Here is a 21,291-nt window from a genome sequence, read left to right on the forward strand (position 1 = left end):
AACAGGATAAGACATTGCTCAAGATTTCTTTAATGGTCTTTTAAACCTATTTTCTTTCTTTAGGGAGTAGCAACTTCTCTAATAAAAGCTCTGCATGAAGTTGGCAGCCTTAAGCCAAAGTTTCCATTCCTAAGTGTGAAAGAAACTGCTCTGCTTTTTGTCTCCTTCCATCTAAAAGGTAGTGTATAAAATAGCATGCTATAAAAATAACTAATTGTATAAATGGCATAAGTCCTCTGATACCATATAGATAGCCAATTAGTGTTCATATTTGCATTTTTTTTAATATTTTCTGTTTGGGTTTTTTCAGCCGGAGATGCATGTAATAATCTTTAATAGTTTGCAGTCAGCTTAATTATTGCCAGCATTTTCAATTTCAATGTCCTTGTTTGCAGCTCTGCTATAGCTTTGAGCAGGTTTCTAGCACTGCTGGAGATTTCTGGAGCAAGACTGACATTTCTTTCAACCCACCACTTTTGTCATTTATAAGCCAACCTGTTCACTGAGTGAACTTCACCTGGCATTTGTATTTTACATTTTAATTATTCTTTTAGATAATACCAATCTTAATTATTTTTTCAAAGCTCTTCACATCCTGTGCTTCCTCATGTAGTTTCCAGAGTCCTCCAGAATTTTCTTGAACTGTCACAGATTTTTTTTTTTGCTAGCACAGCTTTGTTAATGAAGACTATTGAACAGGGCAGGCACATGGTAAGCCCCTGCATAAATGTACAATTCCTAAGCCACCAAACTGCTTTTATACTGCAGTTTGCTTCATTCACAAAGGCTGTTTTCATTCTATTGTTAGCATGGCTTTGCAAACATAAGGATGCCCATGCTAGGAATGCTTTGCTCATATATTGCAACATTAAATCATTATTAGTAGTGGATGATGAACCAGAAGGGTTATGCAAGTGCAGAAATATCTTCTTCTCATGCAGTGCCAAATAGATTGACCATAGGAATCCAGGAAAACCAGTTATCTTCTTCTAGCACTGGGTAGGACTGCTTCCAGCTTTAAGATATAGCATCCCCATACACTGGCAAATCACTTGAACATGAGGAAGAACTTCTTTCATGTTCTGGAAATCTGCTGGAACAGATTTCATAGAGAAGTTGTGGAGTCTTCATCAGTGGAAATATTCAAGAGCCATCTGAACACAATCCTGTGCCGTGTGCTCTGGGATAACCCTGCTTAAGCAGGGAGGTTGTCCCAGATGATCCAATGTGGTCCCTTCCAGTCTGACCCATCTTGTGATTTTTGTGATTAGTTGCAAATACAGAATCTTTTATTATTGTGCATCTCTTCAGAGTAGTCACGCCATTCTTGATTAAAAAAATTGTTCGAAGTGCCTTAAGTTGTAGTGCCCTGGAAATTTATTTCATCTTATTTCTTTGAGAAGTTAGACCTTCTCATCTTCAATTAACATCATTCTCTAATCTCACATTTAATAGGGGACAAGAAGCAAGAGTTTAGTTCCTGCTAAGGAACTAAAGCTCCTTCAGCTTCTCTCACAACACTAGATTGCTTTCAGTATCTGAGAAAGTACAGGTGATCAGCCAAAAATGCAGAGGGATTTATTTACTCCTGGAAAGAGAGTAGTAAACCTGTATCACTACAGAGATTGAGTGTCCTTCGAGCTGGACACCTGTAAGGGCTTATCAGTGACAGGTCACCAGTCCGATGTCACCCCATTCCCTATAACCCTTCATCCCTGACTGGTGAGCCAGTTGCTCACCCCATGGCATGATGTGTTTATCCAGCTGTGTGCCTGACATTTTGTCCAGAAGGATGCTGTGAAAGAAAGTATTGAAATCTTTACTGAAATTAAAAAAGATTACATCAACTGGTGTCCCTTGGTCAACTAGGTGGATTATTACTTTGTCATACAAGGAAATCAGGTTTGATAAGCAGGACTTTTCTCTCATGAAGCTATGTTGGTCACAATCCTGCTTATCAAACCTGACTTCCTTGTATGACAAGGTAGCCCACCTTATAGGCAAAGCATTTAGGTCATGGAACACCTGTGCCAAGGACCTGGGCTGTCCCCAGGATGTGCCACTTGAGGCTGTGTGCCACACTACCCAAATCTGTCATTGCCTGCAGTTTCACCAGTATCTCAGGGTCTGAGAAATGAGAAGTTGACAGCAGCTGGGCATGTTTGTTATGTCTTCTTTTAGAAAAGCCTGATCCTTCTGATTATCATGACTATATGGAGTCAGGAACTTTCTGATCTTTTTGGCTTGGCACCAGCAGTCAAGGTGCTTATTTGTACCATGGGTAATGCTAACAGAGGTAGATTTGGTCCCTTTGAAAATGTCTGTAATGTAATTTCACAGAGTTTATAGGAGACACTAACAAGCTGCTTAAATTCTTGCAGCACACAACCCCCGGAGCTCAGCGCCAGTGCGGCAGATGTACAGGAAGAAGCTGTTGCAGTTCGTGGAGCACTGCCAACTCATCCCCTACCTGGGGACTGCCATGATGGGCCCGTATAAGGAGCCAAGAGATCGGCCCCGTGGCTTTGATGACAGACTGCAGACATTTTTTTCCCTGAAAGGCACCCGCCCCACTTTTGTGTGAACCCTGTATTTCCACTGATTAACACATGGAGTGCTGCCGTCAGGCACCAGCATGGCTGCAACATGGCCTGCGAACATCACACATTCTCGAGCCAGTTTTTTAACCACGAAATCTTAGAAATAAAATCTTTTGTCTGAAGTTGAGAGATATCAAGCTACTAGAGAGCGTCCAAAGGAAGGCTATGACAATAGTGAAGGCCCTTGAGGGGAAGCCATATGATGAGCAGCTGAGGTCACTTGGTCTGTTCAGCCTGGAGACTGAGGGGACACCTCACTGCAGTCTGCAGCTCCCTTGCGAGTGGAAGAGCAGGGGTAGACACTGATCTCTTCTCTGTGGTACCCAGTGACAGAGCCTGAGGGAATGGCTGAAGTTGTGCCAGGGGAGGGTTTATTTAAATATTAGAAAAATGTTTTTCACCCAGAGGGTCGTTGGGCACTGGAACAGGTTCCCCATGGAAGTGGTCACAGCACCAAGCCTGACAGAGTTCAAGAAAAGCATGTGGCAACGCTCTGTGGTACACGGTGTGATTCTGGGGGCTGTCCCGGGCAGGGCCAGCAGCTGGAACGGGACGATTAGTACGGCCCGGCTGTGCTGTGACTGCGCGGCCCAAGTCCCGCCCGCCTGCGCTCATTGCGGCAGCGCAGGCGCGGTGCCAGCCCCGGCCCGGAAGTGCGGCGGCGGCGGCGAGCGGTGAGTGCCGGGGCAGGGCGGGCGGCAGCCGGGCCGGGCGCTCCGGGCCGCGGCTCTCGCGGGGCAGCGCCCGCTCCCTGCTCGAGCCCCACGAGGGACGAGCGGCCTTCCCTCGAGGGGCGGCCCGAAGGGCTCACACGGTGCGCGGGGCGCGACCCGCACGGTGCCCTTGGCCGTGTGGAGGCCCAGCCCCGCGCCGTGCACTGCCCCCCGGGAGCTCCTGAGTCCTTCCGCGGCTGGCCCGGAGTGTGGTTCCGACCGCACTGCCGGCAGCGAGGGGCCTTCTGCTGGAGTACAGCCTCGCTCTGTAATGGGGAGCGGGATTTAGGGAAGTGGCGTGGTTTGGATTTTGCAGTCAGGATGCTAATGCTGTCACCTCCTGGTTAAACATCGAAGTCCTTCATGCAATCAGAGCTCACAAAACACCCATTACCTTGTCTGGAGCACGTGTGGACGTTAGGGGATGCCTGCGGGCAGAGTTGGCATCGGCTGTCCAGGAATTCTTGTATTGCACGGTAAGGCAGGTTGGGTCACACCTGCAGCTGTGCTTTAAGGTGCTCCGGCAACAAACATTGGGCTCACATGCTTTGGAAATTAAAGCTCCCAGATAAAACAATTTGACTCCACTGTGAACTATTTGGTAGCTGATTAGGGCTAAAGAATCCCTTTTTCACCATCTCAGTAGCGTTTAGGTATCATGTGTAGGTAGTGTCTGCTGTTTCATGGAGCATTTGTTCAGATCATTGAAACTGTTGCACTAACTAAATACAAATATGTAGATTTATGTGTGTTTAATATGACCCTTGTATTATCTTTGGTTTAGCTGAGCTTTGTAAAAAAGACATTTTGGCCATATCTCTTCTATAATATTTGGTGGCTTCTTTTGAAATGGGTGGATTTTTTTGTTTATTATGAGTTTTTGCAAATTTACTGTTGAAGAAGCCTAGCAAGTCAAATTGACCGTTGATGAGTCCATGGCTTCATTTATTACAGGATTTCCTACCTTATCCCTGACTAAACTGCACTGATCAAACTGCTGTTGACCTTTTTGTTTCCATTGTGGTGTGTTGGTGCTGGCTGGATACCAGTGCCCACCAGAGCCTCCTGTCACTCCCCTCCTCAGGGGAACGGGAACAGAGGATATAATAGAAGCTCATGAGTTGAGATAAAACAGAGAGAGATCACTCACCAGTTTCCAGCACAGGCAGAACAGACTTGACTTGAGGAAATTACTTTATTGTCAATGAGATCACTGTCAGATAATGAGAAATAAACCCAAATCTTTAAACTGCTCACTCCACCTCTCCCTTCTTTCCAGGCTCAGCTTTAGTCCCAGTTTTCTCTGCCTCCTCCCTCCAGCAGTGCAGGGGGATGGAGAATGGGGCTGTAGTCAGTTCGTCTCACACTGTCTTTGATTCTCCTTTGACTCCTCACTCTCTTCACCTGCTCCATTGTGGCATCTCTCCCACAGGAGACAGTCCTTCTTCCATGAACTACTTTAGCCTGAGTCCTTCCCATGGGCTGCAGTTCTTCACAAAATGCTCCAGCTTGGATCCCTTCCACAGGCACACTCCTTCAGGAACAGTTTGCTCCAGCTTGGGTTCTCCATGGGGTCACCAGTCCTGCCAGCAGACCCATTTCAGTGTGATCTCCTCTCTCCAAGAGGCCATGGGTCCTGCCAGGAGCCTGCTCCAGCACAGGCTTCCAGCCTCTTTCAGGCATCAGCCTGCTCTGGTGTGTGGGATCCTGCAGGGGCTGCAGGTGGATCTGTGCTCCACCATGGACCTCCATGGGCTGCAGGGGCACAGCTGCCTCCCCATGGTCTGCACCAGGGGCTGTGGGGGAATCTCTGCTCTGGCAGCTGGAGCACCTCCTGCCCCTCCTTCTCCACTCACCTTGGTGTCTGCAGGGCTGCTGTTCCCACATACTCTCACTCCTCTCTTCAGCTGCAGTTGTGCACTTTTCTTTCCCCCCCTATTAAATCTGTTATCCCAGGGGTGATACCACCATCAGCTGAATGGCTTAGCCTTGGCCAGCAGTGTGTCCATCCTGGAGCCAGCTGGTGTTGGCTCTGTAGGACACTGGGGAAGTTTCTCACAGCTTCTCACAGAAGCCACCCCTGTAACTGCCCTGCTACCAAAGCCTTGCCATGCAAAGCCAGTGCTGTACTGAGGAGCTGTGACCAAGGAATTGTTTCTGTCTGATTGTTTTAGTTTCAGAAGCTAGGGTAGCAATTTTTTTTAGATAATACAAGGTTCACACTACATCAGATATAAAGAAGTTATAGGCAGTAATTCTGATCTAAAAAACTAAAAACTGTAGCCTTTTCATAGGATTTTAAAATACTTTTTTAAGAAATTCCATGTCAGCAATAGTGTTGATTTTTCAAAAGCCCAGAGGATTCAGAATTGTTTCAGAAACTCTTGAACTCTATTACTGGTGTAACAAATTATATTTGGGTCTTATAATGCCAACTGTTAATATAATTATTTGCTAAAGCTATTCTGTTTTTCTAGGCACTTCCTTTAATATTCGTAATTAAAATGGCAAAAACAACTGATCCTTCTGAGAAACTGATCATCCACTCCAAAGCTCACAAAGATACCATCCTAGCTAATTTTGAAGAACAAAGGAAAAAGGATTTTCTTTGTGACATTACTCTGATAGTGGAGAATGTGCAATTCAGAGCACATAAAGCTTTGCTGGCTGCCAGTAGTGAGTACTTCTCAATGATGTTTGTAAATGAGGGTGAAATAGGGCAGTCAGTTTACATGTTGGAGGGAATGGTTGCAGACACCTTTGGAGTTCTGCTAGAATTTATTTACACTGGTTGCCTCTGCGCCAGTGAGAAAAGCGCAGAACAAATCCTGGCCACTGCAGAGCTGCTGAAAGTAACTGACTTGGTATGGGCCTGTACAGACTACCTGGAGAGCCGCAGCCCAGGCAGTGCATTGCCAGCTCCAGCTGAAAGTGTGGCCTCTGTTGTTGCAAGTGACAGGAGAAATGATGATCCACCAAAGCGAAAACGGGGGCGACCAAGGAAAATCAAGGTTGTCCAAGAAGATGAAGAAGAAGAATCAGTAGCAAATTCCGCCGAAGATGGGCAGCTGAGAGAGAACAACTCCATGCAAAATGAGCAAAATTATATGAAGAAAAACACTGAAGTAGAAGAAACAGTTGCCAGTGAACAGGCTTCAGTGAGGAAAGATGGAGAAGAAACTGAACCTGCTTGTGGCTCAGAGGCTGCTGTTGATCTATCAGCTGAGAAAGATGAAAACTACGATCCCAAATCTGAAGGAATACAGAGCACTCAGAGCCGTTACAGCAAACGTAGAATAAGGAGATCAATCAAACTAAAAGATTATAAACTTCTTGGGGATGAGGATGAGAAGGGACTGGCAAAGAGAACTGATGGAAAAAAAAAACGCGTGGGTTCTGAAGCTCGCTGCAAAGACTGTGGCAAAGTATTTAAGTACAATCACTTCTTGGCTATTCACCAGCGAAGCCATACAGGTAGGCCTTCACAGACTGCTGCTTTTGGGTTAGGTTAGGGGGGTGTTGTCAAATGCAAGTGACTCTTGTAGTGTTGGTTGTGGACTACAGCAAGAATATCCAAAATAGCATGTTGGTCCAAATTATGGTGTGTTCTCTGTTGGTTGTTTTATTCTTGTCAACAGATCTCAGAACCTTTATGTCTCACCTAGATTTCAGTGTAATTAACAATTTTATTGTTTAAGCACTGAACTATATGGCAATAGCTAGAGAATTATTTTATTCCTGTGTGAAACTTGCCTCTTTACCACTAATCGAGACTAATTTTTTCAGTAGCTGCAACACTGCAGTGCATCTCACTATCAGCTTAGAATATCTAGTGAGAAATTCTGCATCTATGCCTAAAAATGCCATCATCTTTTTCTTTCAGGGGAGCGCCCTTTTAAATGCAGTGAGTGTGGCAAAGGCTTTTCCCAGAAGCATTCTCTTCAAGTCCATGAGCGGATGCACACCGGGGAGCGGCCGTACACGTGCACCATTTGCAGTAAGGCTCTGACAACAAAGCATTCTCTTCTGGAGCACATGAGCCTACATTCAGGTAAATACTTCAAGGCAAATGTAGCTCTCTGCTGCAAGAATTTGCCTTTCTGAAAGAAAGGTACTTCTGGTCCATCTTTATGTGTGCTGGTGTCATGTTCCACTGAGGGAAACTGCGAGGATTTCTTTAAAAATGGATGGTCAGGAACAAAATAATGTCAAATGAGACAAACTTTGTATCTGATAATCTTCTATTGGTAATGAAAAAACAAACTGAAAAGAAGTTATCCTACTAAAGAGAACTAGAAAGGACAGAACAAGAGGAAGAAAAATGGGAAAGGAATGGGATGAGAGAGAGGGGAAACAGGGAGAAAAAGAGGGCTTTACCACTGGAGGTCGGGGAGTGCCATCCTTGTCCATGAGGTGGGGGGTGTGCACACTGCATGCTGGGCACGGCTCCTTCGGTAACAGGTGGCCAGACACAAGGTGAGGGGTGCTCGGGCAGGAGGTCCAGAGCCCTGGGCCAGAACCCTGGGCACTGTTGTGGCAAGGATCACAGCAGTGGGCTGGCAGGTGGGTGGGTGGGGTTGGACGCTGGGACGAAGCAGGCAGGCTGTTGGTCAGGGACACAGGGAGGCGGGATAGACTGAGGGTGAGCAAGAGCCAGCGAGGGCATGAGAGCCAAAAGGCAGGCTAGGGCCGGGGAAAAAGCATAAAACTCAAGAAGCCCTGACTGAAAAGCAAGTTTCAAAAAGCCCCTTGAATCACCAAGCCGCAAAAGCACAGTCTCAAAAAGGCCCCATGCCAAAAACCCAACTCAAAAAGCAAGTTTGAAAACCCTCGGTGCTTGTGACACAGTTACATTTCATGGCCTGCTCCTCCCAAAGTCCGCCTGCTGGCGGGAGACCACTGGCCCAGTCCAATATCCCAGTGCAGTCCATTGGCAGAGACCTTTTGCCATCTGACTGGAGAGTGTCTCTGGGGTGCAGTGTCTTCAGTGTTCCCCTGCTGACTGCCTGTCCCATGCGAGACATGAACTGGTTGCCAGGAGAAGTCTCCCCAGAGACAAGGCTTTCCTCCGTCTTTTCCTAGGTCCTTCCTGGACGTGGCACATGTACAACCCTTGTCCCATGTGTCTCTGACAACCACTATTGAGGCAAATCAAAACTGAATTGGCTCCTCACAGCTGACTTCTGTGTTTTATTTATTTCCTTATGCTTGCTTTGGACATGGCTTACATTATAATAAGTGATTTTCTCTACAGGGCAGAAGGCTTTTACCTGCGATCAGTGTGGGAAATACTTCAGCCAAAAGAGACAGCTCAAGAGCCACTATCGACTACACACAGGTATAACAAGTTTGGGTTGAGGACCTGGCTTACAGTCCATGTTGATTTGTCTTTCTAAAGATTCACTTAGGCTGAAAGTTCTTCCTCAGTTATAGATTTAGTCTCTGCTACCTTGATGTGTCCTATCTTGGATAGGTATAACAGTGGATAGGGTGAAAAAGACATAATGGTGTATAGTAAATGCAATGTGTAGAAAAGTGTTTAATTGAGAAGGGCTCTTATGATGATTAAATATTAGTTACACTGTATCTGACATACAGCTTGGTTATTTTAGCCCTGCTGCCCTTGCTACATAGAAGCTGGGAGTTGTATAAACAATTGTGTCTGCTGCCTGGTGTGCAAATTGCACTGTAGTTGCCCACTGCTTTGGACTACTAAGGGCATACAAGCTTTAGGAAGTGTTCTTCTCACTTCTAGAACGGGATGGAGATACACACAGAGGAAGTGGTGGAGATAATCAGAATTTAGAAAACTTCAAGAGAAGGTGGTTTTGGGCAGGAACAGGTGTCCAGTCCCCTCTTTTCTTGTGGTAATACTAAATTGAGAAATAGGAGTGTGACAGTTAAGATAGGGAGAAGGCAGTGAATCACCTTTTGTTTTCTCTCTATATTATATCAAAGTGGTTATTTTACAGGAAAGTGCTTTAACAAAGATCACTGAAGAGATACAGGGGATCACTTATGCACTGACACTTTTTTTGTTATTACGACAAGGCCGTTCACTGCCGGAATGTAACCAGTGTCGTCGTAAATTCATGGATGCAGCTCAGCTAAAGAAACATCTAAGAACACACACAGGTAATGTTGTACCTTGGGTTTTGTGGGGTTTGTGGTTTGTTTTTTCTTGAAGTTACATGGACAAAACTATTTTAGGCAAATTACACTTGTCTCTGTGGAATGAACTTCTGCTCTACTTGTACATAATGATGCCTGTGTTGCTAATAAAGAGATTTGACATCAAGAATGCAGGAGCACAAAAAAGCTTGTGTTACAGCAGCACAGAAGCAGTGCCTATTACAGGAAGAGGGCTTTTTTCCCCAGTTTTGTAAAACCTGCTGCAGAAATGCCAGTAGCTGTCCCATCATAGAATCCTGAACTGAGAATTCAGTTTGTTGGGAGAGTTGTGTCGAGTATGTATTGGGCTTGCAGTGAGCTGACAAGCAACAGAAAGTGTGTGTCCTAAATGAGTTGGATACCTCTGTCTGTGAGGATGGGTGCTTATGAAAAGTGCTGTGACCAGGAAAATAATTATTTCCATTTAGCTTTTACTGTGCCGTAATAAACCAGATATTGAGAGGAGATGGGATGGGAGGGATGATTTAATGCAAGTGCGTCAGAGGATGTTTTAAGAGATTTAGAGGGCAGGCTGGTAATGAATCACTGGATAACAGAGATAAAAATGTTGATCTATCCTCTCATAATAACAAGGCATAAACTTCATCAAATACTTCCCTTTGAAGAGTAAGTTCATAAGGTGACATGCAAATAATTTTGTCTTTTAAAGTAACTAGAAACAGTGGCAATTGTTTCCTCACAAAATCAAATTATTCTTAAGTGTGTTGCTTGCAGTTGTAATACATAACTCATTCTCAAGCATACTTTATCTCATTCATTTCCTTGTCTTTTCTAAGTGAAAAAGATTTGAATTTTCTGGGATATGCTGAGGTCGAAACTTGTGCTTCTGGGAGCTTTTAGTTATCCAGAATAGTGCTAGCATGTGATACTTACATAATTTTGTATTGAGGAGAACTCAGTGTTGACACATGCAAGAGTTTTGTATCTGAAGCTCATAGAGCTCTCTAAATGTAGTGGGAAATGAGTTTGGGGTGGGGAATGAGAAGAGGAAGCTTACTAGCAAGGTAAGTTGCAAAAATATATGAGCTAAGCTGATTTTTAGCAGAAACTGCCTTGCAATATATTTTGCTACTAAGAAAAGACAGGCAAGATACCTGTATTAATTATGTAGAAATAATAATTAATCTGTCCCATCTCAAAAGCAAAGTAAAATTCCAAGGCATTTGGGGGACAGGTGTTAACATAGATACAACTATTCTCCTTTGGCTGCAGTTTGGTTACACTGTGTCATAATAATACAGTATACTGGAGAAATTACTTCTGTTTTCATTAGCAAGCTGGGACTGGGTGATCAGAGGTCCCTTCTGACAAATGTTTCTTGTTCTCTCATCCTTTATCCATGCCCTCCAAAGCCACATGAAAGCTGGTAAGCATTGCAGTTCTGTGCTAAATGAGAAGCTTCCTTGGAAACTGGCTGCTGCCCAATCCCTGGGTTTGGTGTGCTTTGATGGTGTGAATTACCACAGTGGTGATCTGGATTCTTGTGTCTGGTGTCTTAAAGAACCTCAGTGCTACAAGGATTTGTTATGGTGTGAATTAGGATTTGCTTTGGTTGGGTAGTATCTGTTTCTTGTGAACCTTATAATTTAATTTGGCCTCCCTGCTTCTGCTCAATTATACATCAAAATTCCAAATGCACTAAAAAAAATCCCAACAAATAAACAAAAAATCCCCGAACAAACTCACATTTTATTTAACTCACGGTAATTTAATATTTTTTCTAACTGGTGTTTCCAGAATATCATAGGCCTAGTGTGATGGAGCCTTATAGAAAGCCAGGCAAGTTGTTAAGATAATGGATTAATTTTCCAGCTTTGGAAGTTTGGGCTTACTCACCTGGATGGTGCTGCATGTGAACATGGCATTAATGCCAGGGTTCAGGGACAGCCTTTTTCAGAGCATTTCTGTTCCATGTGGAACACTCACATCTGTGCCATAGGTACAGCTTTTTGTTGCTTTGGGGGCTTGGATCACCTAATTCTTCATCTTCAAAGGGTAGAAATGCTAGAAATGTCATACCCTCATTTTGAATAGTGAGTTCATTCAGTTTTGGATATCTGCTGAACCATGCCAGAAGCGTGAGGAGCCAACAGTGTCCACTTGATCCTGTGTATGGTAAAATACAAAATGTTTTTAATGAACTGATGAAAAGTGATATTTCAAAAGTGAAGTCACATTTCTTTTTGATAGGTGAGAAGCCCTTCACTTGTGAGATTTGTGGCAAATCATTTACAGCTAAAAGTTCGCTTCAGACTCACATTAGAATTCACAGGTAAAGTATGTCTTACTTTCATTACGTTCTTTTAAAATGTAACTTCTATTCTTATAACAAGAAGTAGTGCTTGTTTCACTATAGAACGGTCAGGACTTGTTTGCATTTTGAATGATTGTTAAAAACGTAACATTTTTGTTTAATCTATGTAAGGAAAAAATTGGTAGTGGAAAGTACTGAAGTCCTAAATGCTCATGTGCCAAGATATTGTTAGTCTTCTTTGGTGTTTCGTGTCTGTTCACTGACAATGTACTTACTGGTATACTATTTTTGTGAAAATTTTGCTGTAGGTTTTGTTTGAGAGCAGAACAGTAGCCATGGTGTATCAAGGTTGTCCTGTTGCCCTGTGAGCTATCCTGTCTCTTTGACAGCATTAGTTGTCTTTTACCCCTGTCAGTGCAATACATTGCATAAGGACATGTTAGATTTTAAATCACTGGAGAGCTGTTGTCTAAGAAAACATTTCCAGTAAAATTTCCTGTCCTTTTAACGCAGGCAGCAGGTTAGGATTTGGAAACTTCTTTTTGGTTTTAAGCCTCCACTGTTAATGAATGTTCTTAAAATGGTCAGTGCTTAGAATTGTGCAAAGTTGTTGCATTCTTGTCAAGATCTTGCAGCATGGAGCTTGTACCTCTGGTTTTATGAGAGGAAGGCAGTTACCTCTGTAACTCTGAGTATATAACAGTTTGTGAAGTCAAATAGAGATAATCAGGAGGTCAAATAGAGGATGTTTTTAACACTGCCCTTTAAGTACTTAAAATTTAGAAAAACAATGTAATCATTTAAGTATTTTATTACAGAATAAGTTTCAGAAAGCAGCATTGTCAAAGTGAATATTTTAACGAGATCACATTCTTTCCTTTTTCAGAGGAGAAAAGCCATATTCTTGTGATATATGTGGAAAATCCTTCTCTGACTCCAGTGCTAAGAGAAGACATTGTATTTTACACACAGGCAAAAAGCCTTTTGCCTGCCCAGAATGTAGTTTGCAGTTTGCTCGTCTGGACAACCTGAAGTCTCACTTGAAAATTCACAGCAAGGAAAAGCAGTTTCAGGAAGCCAGCGCTGCCCCGAGCACCAACGCTCATCCGGAAGAAGTGAGAAACATTCTCCAGCTGCAGCAGTACCAACTTGCCACCTCGGGAGGGCAGGAAATTCAGCTGCTGGTTACAGATGCAGTACACAACATCAACTTCATGCCCAGCCACAATCAAGGCATCAGTATTGTGACTGCAGAAAATGCCCCCGGCATGGCCACAGAGCAGGCTGCGAACCTCGCGCTCCTTGCGCAGCCGCCGCAGCAGCTGCAAAACTTGTTGCTTTCAGCTCAGCAGGAGCAAGCAGAACAAATTCAAAGCATCAATGTGATTGCAAACCAAATAGAGGCTGCCCAACCTGAACAAATGCATGTCATCACTCTTTCCAAGGAAGCGCTAGAACATCTCCATGCTCATCAAGGACAAAATGAACAAATCCACTTGGCGGGATCTTCACATCCAGCCCAGCACGTGCAGCTGGCTCAGGAATCAAGTCAGCAGTCTCACTCTAGCCACAATACGGTTCCTTCCCATCAAGCCAGTGAAGAACAGAATCAAAGTGTACTTGTTTCTGAATCCCAGCAGCAGCCTCTGTCAGTAAATGAGTCATCTCATGAGCATCCTGTCCAAGATCAGGCTTTCTAAAATGCTTGTAAGCAGAGAGCTAGGCCAGAAAGTGCTTCTCATCCAAGCAGAGATTACACATGTCACATATGGGGTTTTTGCAACATAAGCTATCCAAAGATGCATTTCTTGATGATTTTGGATGAGTGACTCAATTTCCTTAATCATATTTGTTTTAGACTACTTTGTTTTTCTGGACTGGTATTTCTTTACCAGACTTAGTCCTCACAAGTATCTCACAAGCAATTAAAGTGGGGTTTTGTGCCTCATACACATCTCTGCCTCCTGAGGAGATATTTAGCCCTTATTTGCATTTCTGAGTGACTCTTCAGAGAGGTTCACCTGGCTGGTAGGAGAACAATGTTTAGGACATCTGCAGATCACAAATTACCAGTTCTCTGTCAAACTTAGCATTATACCTGAGTTACTGTCAAGCTTAAGACAACCAGTACTTTTTGCAAAGCTAACACCATATTTCTTATGTTTAATGAGCTTTCTCTCTGCAGGTTAATGTATAATTCTCTGTGTAATCATTCCCTGAAGTGCATTATGAGTTACTGACTACCAAATTCATTTGGTTTGGGTTGAAACTTGCAGCCTTTAACTAGCCCCAAATCTTCCCTCCTGTTTACTGTGTGCTGTACACATCTTGCTCCTCAGAAACATTTAAGCCATTGCACTTGAATAGTGGCAATGAGATGTGATGGTTACACTGGAGAACTGAAACCCCACCGATTCTGCTCTGTTAGTTCTGCCACTCATTCTCTGTGTGACTGTGGGCAAGGTAGTTGACCTCTGTGCCTTATTTCCATCATCTAGCAAGTGGGGATAGTGTTCACACACTCTGCCAAGCACTTTGAAGAGCTCTTGATGTTGAAAGCACTGTCTGTTGAAGTGCAGAACCCTCTTCCTGACAGGATTCTGTCTAAGCTTAGGAGCCACTGTATATTTAAAGTGTTATTTTTTGTACTTTTGAGAGAAGAACGTAATCTTACTTTAATATATGTTACGACTGGTAATTGCTTATGTGAGAATTCAAACAATGAAAAGCATCACTTCAGAGCGTAACAAATTACATAAATCTTTACATTACACATCACTTAAAGTTGTACAGCTATTTTTGGTGACTAAATTAGATGTGTACAGATTGTTTTCAATGACTGACTGCTAACAAAAAAGATTTGACATCGTAATAAAATACCTTGCCAAAATACATGCTTTCTGTTTTCAGGTTTGACTACTGGTACCAGCTTTGCACTAGTGTGCTAAAATCCAGATAAAATGCCACTGGTGTGTTAAAATCCAGATAAAATGACACTGTTACTTAAAAGAACATACTCAATTGTCACTTCAGCTTTAAAATGTCATACTTGTGATTTACATGGATGTTTTATGTTACAACAAACAAAAAATTCTAAAAAACGTGGTGAATTTAAAAGCAAAATTATTCACATTTTTTATAAAATCCTTTGTTCCAAGTCCAGACTACTTGGCCTGCTCCTGACTGCATGCTGCAGAAGTTTGGCTAAGTATCTCCATGTCATCAAAATACTGGATCACTTTTATATAAATAAATCATGATAAGGGTAGACAGTGGGAATAAATCAATGCAAAAAAAAACCCACCCAAAAATAAAAAACCAAATCCAAAAAGTAACATCCCACAGCAAAGGTGTTTAGGCTTTTCACACTTCCTCTCAGAATGGAGAAATAAAATTTGCATCCATTCTGCCACCAAAGTGCACCAGCATATTCTGCAGTTCTGCCTGAGAAGCCTAGGTGTTCTAAGAGCAGATAAATAAATACAGTAAAGCCTGTTACAACACTTATGACAATCTTGCTGATTAATTGTATAAGCTTATAGTAAACATTCTGGCAGTTTAATCCTAAAACTTCTGCTTTTATCTAAAACATTGTACAGTGCAGCCAGACTACTTTGTGGTCATAAGTTTACAGGAAGCTGCACAGAATTCATTGTCTGCCATGTATCTGCGAATCCTGAAATGCTTAAAAACAAATTACAAGCTAAATTCTGAGGCTATCAGAAAAGGAACTGTTCAATATTTTTCTTCTTTGAACTTTGTTTTGTTCATTATACAGTTATCCTTGCAGGCTTCAGTTCCATGCTGCAGTTAAACACGGGACACTTCCACATACTGATTTCTCAGTGCTTTCCCTGTAACTAAAAAACCTGAAGTTTGGTGTTTGGAACTTTGTTTTGCTTTTCTGCAGATTACCAGTGAAGAAACGAGCTGCTGTGAATAGCAGGGCAATGACTAATCTTGCACCCTGCATTGCTTAAGCTGTCAGCACATATTGTAGCTTGCACTCAAGAAGCTGGCGTGGCTTCTCATATCAACAAATGTTGCTTTTTGGACACCATTTGCTTTCTTTCTAGTGAATGCCTTTCTGTTAAAAGATGAAAATTAATCCTTTTTCTGTGTGTGCATTTTTAAGGCTTCAGCTGAAGTCTAGGATTGCTTTGAATTAGAAAGGAAACCACTTCAGCTTTGTTTTTCAGTCCAGCTGCCACTAATAATGATTTAGGAAAAAAATGCATCCCTTAGAAACTATGTTTCAGAACAGCTCTCTAAATATCTTAACTCCTTAGCCAGTAAACACCTTAATTTCTCTTTTTCTCACATAGACTAATCCTAACAAATCCGTCTCGCTGCTTTCTATGTTAAAATGAGATTAAGGTTTTAGACGTAAATGCAGGGCAGTAAGAGGACTACAGAAAGATCTGGGTTTGTAAGCAGTTAACACCATTGTGTGTTACCTCTGCTCAATTTGTAAGTTATCCAGTGTAGTTGAACTCTAATAGGATCTCACTTTTTTTTTCCCCCCAAATGCAAGTTTATCAGATTTTGGCTTTTTCTGGAGACTTTGGTTGGTTCTCCAGGTGCAATTTGAAACAAATCCCTGAGAGGTAAAGCAAACACCCTGGAGCCTGTATTTTCCTGTTGTGTGTGTAATTCCCCTGCTTGGCTTTCCAGTCCAGCATCTTGGGTTTTGATAAATGAATATCAGAGTATTTATTTCATATGGGCTGTAAAAGCAAATTACCCTGCCAGTAGGAAACGAAAGTGCTACTAGGGATTGTACAGCAATTTTCTCTTGGCATCTAAGAGGGAAAGGAGAGCACTCTGCCTCATCACAAACTCTTTCCAACTGAATGCCTATTCACTGGTTAAAATTAAGCATATTGAGCCTGGCATCGATCTTGCCAGTTGTTGAGGAAAGAGTTTTGCTTGCATTTCTTTGTTTGAAAAACTCATTTCAGTGTTGTAGCTGGTTAGTCATCGTGGTGAAGGTCATGGTTGGTGTTTGCTAATGCCTATCCTGCTGTGCTTGGATGTGGGGTTTTATAGTCTTTTCCTAATTCACATTAACTGTGGAAGCTAGTATGGGATTCATTCCTAATCCCAGACCCTGTGCCTGTGTGAGCACAGCCCCTGGGTACGTTTCCTGGCTCCCTGTGTGAGTGTGGTTATCCCAGAGAAGGAGTCTGAGCGGGGAGTGCCTGGGAGGAGGCCGGTTTGCACAGCAGGCGTGCCCCGGCGGGCAGAGCAGCCAAGGCTCCTTCCTGGGCATGCTTATCTTCACATGGGCAGGAGTCCATCCTTGCAGGCCTTTTTCCAGTCCTTCTGCACTGCAGGTTCTCACTGAGAGCAGAGAAGGAAGAAGTAATGCGTCCTCTCCAGAGCTATGATTTCAGGACCTCTTTTACTTAGTCATTAGAGACTAAATAAAGAGTCTGCTTCTTGCAGAGTTGCAGTCCCAGGAGCTACAACAGTTCTCTATGTTCTGTCCCTTTTCAGATCCTCTGTAAAACATGGTGAACAATAAATGGTTTTCCACAAGAGGGACTACTGATCCTATCTGTCCCAAGCAATTCTTCCAAATGGAAAGACCCATCCAGGCATATTCTCAGCATCTCACTGTAGTATGCTTACTGGTCATTTTTGGCTAATATTTTAATCCTGCCTAATTGAAAGTGTCTTTGGAATAGCAGGAAGCAGACTTTTGCTTTAGTTAGCAAACTTCCTACCTTGTTCTGCAAATTTTTCTGACATGAGGAAGAATTTCCCTGTGTGAGGGACTGGATGTGCTGCAACATACTGCCCAGAGACATTGTGGAGTATCCCTCACTGGAGAGAGAACTGTCTGGACACAATCCTGTGCCCCGTGTTCTGGGATGACCCTGCTTGAGCGGGGAGGTTGGACCAGATGACCACTGTGGCTCCTTCCAACCTGACCCATTGCATGATTCTCTGATTTTACTTGCCCTTCACCAAGATGTCTCTCAGTGACCCCCTAGCAGCTCTGCTTTAGTACCACCATGTAGGAATCTCTCAAATACATGTGTATGTGCTTATATATAATTTTTTAAATTAATTTTGTCTGCTTTCTCTTCTGTTTCTCTTTTTTTTTTACATGCTATTTTGGACTGGAAGGAACTGAAACAGCTGCAGCTGCACCAGGTGGAGAAGTTTGGACCAAGAAAACCCTCTAAGAATCACACAGAAGCAAAACTCTTGGGTCTTGTGACAGGGTATGTATGCATTTTTCAAAGGACTTCAAGTTTCCAAGAGCATTGCTGCACAACCTTTGAAAGGCTTTCAGGATCGTTGTTTAAAGGTGCTGCACAACCTCGTGTGCTTTCCATATTTTCCTTTGTGGTAATTGTTTTCCTCTCTGAACTGAATGCAGCACAGCACATCTGCCACAGCTGGCAAGCTAATTCACATCTAACTATTGCCACCCACAGAACATTTATCCTCATCTGAGTACTACAAACAGGCCTGCAGAACAATAGCATGTTGTCATAAAGAGGTAATAAATAGAGTCTAAAATTAATATTAGTCACCCAGTTCAGAATTTTAATAAATGTCATTTTCATAATTGGTAACCTGCTGAATAGAATTTAATGCACCTGAATCACCAAGTGGTGAGAAAAGAAGTGGAGAAATAAAAAGCAGAGTAGATTGAGACAACAAGTAATTGGTGGTTCTTGGCATGCTCTCTTTGTAGAAGAAACCTAACATAAATTTTCAGAAAAATAGTCCTCTTATGCTTGTTAGGCTTATCATTGCTTTTCTTTTTTATTTTGACTGTCAGGTGACTATTATGTTTCTTGCCCACAATGACAGTAAAAATGTCTAGAAATTATCAGTTAAAAAAAAAAGTAATTTTTTTCAAAGAAAAAGGATTAATAGGAGCCAGTCCTATGTATGTGCAGAATTAAATTTCAATAACAGAATTTCTTGTGTGTAAATTCAAGCACATTGACAAAATGAATACATCAATCTCAGGATTTTTAAAAAATTATATGTAGTGGATTGCTCTGGGTTTAATCCTTAAATGCTGTGCTGCAAAAAGGAGAAAAGAGATCTGGCTCCTGGCCAGTCCAACTTCAGTTGTATTAATCTGTATCAAGGTAAAAATATGGATGTAGGGAAGAATAGATAGCCAAGACAGTGTTTTCTGAAGCTGATTTTATATTTGACTCTGGGTACGCTGTTTCTGCTCTGGGCTTTACATAAGGCTGCTATAGACTTTTTTTGGCTATAGCAAAAGCCATATGGTCTGGCTACCAAAATTAGATTCTGCTTAGCTTACAGCCTACAGAGGCTCCAGCAGCTGTGCTGCCGACCTTTGAGAGGGGGAAGGAAAGGGCTTTCCTTTGCATCACTCAGTCACAGCCTGCAAAACATCCCTGCATTTGCATGTGCTGCTTGCAGTTACCTGCTGTCACACCTCAGCTCACCTGCTGCCACCAGGACTTGGCTGTGAATTAAAACTGCCCTGTCTTACCATTTTAATGTTTCCTTGTCCAAAATGTTTTGTCTGCCTCATTTTTCTGCATTTTTTCAGCAGGAGAACATCATCACATAAAATTATAATACCTTGTGCATGGATCTTTCAGGCAAGGGAATAGCTGTGGTAGCTAAACATTGAGAATCTGATCTTCTTCAGGCTCTAATATTGTGAGGATGGAGCTCTTCAAATTCAGCAATGCTGCAAATCCCAACAAAACTCTTAAAAATGCATTGAGTGTTTCACTGTAGGAAACTACCACTGAGCCAGACCAGAGAGACTTCAGGGCTACCTGGAGGAGGCCCATCTGCAACCTGTGATTTCTTTCTCAGTCTGGGTTTTTTATAGACACTGTAATTTAGCAACATTTAGCTCAGAGGCTTTGTGATTCTCACTCTGTGGTTATGTAAAATTGTATCACTTTATAAAGCCATTGGGATATACAGTTGGGGGGAGAGTGAGAAATCAGTTTGTTTGGATTTTTTTAAAATTTAACATAGGTTTGTTCTGCTTGAAAATCACAACCATCTCATCTGCAGCAGGACTTTGGCATGTGCAAGTTTGGAGATGAAAAGTGACCTGACCTCGCTGTGCTGATGGCAGCCTGAGCTGAACCTGCAGCTGTCCCACAAAGCAGCTTTTGCACATGCTGCACGTGCCAGAAGAGAGCAAAGCTGCCATGGTGGCACAAAGCTTTGCTGTGGGAGCCGCGAGCCCTCTGGAACTGCTCCGTGCACGCGCTGCCGGCGGGAATGATGTCTCAGCAGTGCCCAGCAAATACAGCTGTGGGTAGGAGTTTTTGCGTCAAAAGGAGGCACACACTTTACACAGGGTGTAATTAAGCTGTAAATCTCATTGCCACAGAAATTTGTGGATGCCAGACTTTCACATTTCCCTGAAAAGCAAAGAAATTCAAATGGAAAAGGGCTGCCGGGGGAATTAAACACAGAGATACCAGGAAATCTTTGAGCAGAGGCTCACTGGTGGCTGGTAGTGGAGTGGGGAAACAGTTCTCTCATGTTTGCTTTTACTTACCACTTTTTGCTGGGCAATTACTATTAGCAAGAGTCTCTTCATCCTTTAAGTATTACTGACAGCATCTATCAAGAGCTCTGGAAAGAGCTGGCTTCAGTCCTCTGCTCTGCCACATGCTTCCTGTGTACCCTGGATTTCGTTCCTTCAGGGGAAAACAGAAATTGGAGCATTTTCTAACCTCCCACAGGGTTGAAAACTGTTTACATTAGGCTTGGGAAGTGCATGGAAATGCAGGGTAGGGTGTGGGCTGGTGTCTGGTGTTGCCGTGGAACTGGGCCCTGTTGACAGACTCAAACTCAGGGTGGCCAGACTGCCACAGCCCCACGGTGGATGCCTGTGGCAGTGATGGTGGTGGGGCTGCTCCAGCACCTGGGTTTCCATGTGACCAAGTTTAAGGCAGAGGTGACCCCTTGGGCTTCAGCCCCAGTGCAAGTTTGGAAGCTGCAGGGAGTGGTGGGGGCTTGAAGCAAATTAATAAAAGCTACGTTGTCCATAAAAGCAATCTAATATTAAGTTTGCTACGGTAGAGGACTAGTGATAACTGGACAATGTCTAAACAATGTAGCAAAACCAGACGTTAAAAAAAAAAAGAAAAAAAGAAAAGATCAGTTTTCCTTAGTGCCTCGTTCAGCTGAGCACGAATTTCACTCTTATCAATTCTCCTTTCTTAGACAAGTTAGTGGCCTTAACTTACCATAAAATCACAGCTGCATTTTCATCCTTCTTTCTTCTGACCTCACTCCCTCTGACAGATGCCCTTCTTTGGGGCACTCCTTCCGTGGCTCAGTGCTGCCACTGCCATAGCTCTCCCAGCAGGAGATGCTGGACCTTCTCAGAGCATAGCAATTAAACACACTGCAGGAAATAATTAATAGAGAGATTGTCTTCTGGAATGGAAGCAGGGCTCTGCCCAAAGGTCTGTCAAAATTTCAGCAGTGAAACAGAGATGGAAGCGGTTGTTCCCCCAGGGTGATGGGCAACCCACATCTCTGACCTCAG

At 43.0% G+C, this 21,291-nt stretch overlaps 2 protein-coding genes across 9 annotated transcripts in view; both read left to right on the forward strand.

Annotated features, from left to right (window-relative positions):
• The window catches only part of AK9 (adenylate kinase 9), a 59,377-nt gene extending 56,655 nt beyond the window's left edge, over nucleotides 1–2,722 (forward strand). For all 3 annotated transcript variants that reach the window (XM_039725858.1, XM_039725852.1, XM_039725867.1), the window contains 2 exons: nucleotides 64–178; nucleotides 2,382–2,722. In XM_039725858.1, the coding sequence (XP_039581792.1) occupies nucleotides 64–178; nucleotides 2,382–2,584 (318 nt within the window). In that variant the 3' untranslated portion in view covers nucleotides 2,585–2,722. The remainder of the gene's footprint in view (nucleotides 1–63; nucleotides 179–2,381) is intronic.
• On the forward strand, nucleotides 159–20,882 carry ZBTB24 (zinc finger and BTB domain containing 24). Of its 6 annotated transcripts, none has more exons than XM_039725902.1 (8): nucleotides 159–178; nucleotides 5,791–6,787; nucleotides 7,197–7,364; nucleotides 8,568–8,651; nucleotides 9,365–9,448; nucleotides 11,696–11,777; nucleotides 12,646–17,992; nucleotides 19,797–20,882. In XM_039725902.1, the coding sequence occupies exons 2-7, from the start codon at nucleotides 5,818–5,820 to the stop codon at nucleotides 13,457–13,459; spliced, it is 2,202 nt and encodes a 733-aa protein (XP_039581836.1). In that variant the 5' UTR covers nucleotides 159–178; nucleotides 5,791–5,817; the 3' UTR covers nucleotides 13,460–17,992; nucleotides 19,797–20,882. The 6 variants fall into 6 exon arrangements, with proteins under 6 accessions (XP_039581836.1, XP_039581828.1, XP_039581857.1 ...); XM_039725894.1 differs by lacking the exon at nucleotides 159–178 and adding an exon at nucleotides 3,140–3,274; XM_039725923.1 differs by lacking the exon at nucleotides 159–178 and adding an exon at nucleotides 3,140–3,274 and having other exon boundaries at nucleotides 19,800–20,882.
• The last annotated feature ends 409 nt before the right edge of the window (nucleotides 20,883–21,291 follow it).

The sequence above is a fragment of the Passer montanus genome, unplaced genomic scaffold (assembly GCF_014805655.1).
Source record: "Passer montanus isolate IOZ18808 unplaced genomic scaffold, ASM1480565v1 scaffold11, whole genome shotgun sequence".
Lineage (NCBI taxonomy): Eukaryota > Metazoa > Chordata > Aves > Passeriformes > Passeridae > Passer > Passer montanus.

Bases quoted from the DNA above. Each gene is read 5' to 3' on its own strand.
- ZBTB24 (XM_039725902.1), top strand. From the start codon at position 5,818: ATGGCAAAAACAACTGATCCTTCTGAGAAACTGATCATCCACTCCAAA. The intron at 8,652-9,364 runs GTATAACAAGTT...TATTACGACAAG, and splicing joins CCACTATCGACTACACACAG to GCCGTTCACTGCCGGAATGT. The intron at 9,449-11,695 runs GTAATGTTGTAC...TCTTTTTGATAG, and splicing joins ACATCTAAGAACACACACAG to GTGAGAAGCCCTTCACTTGT.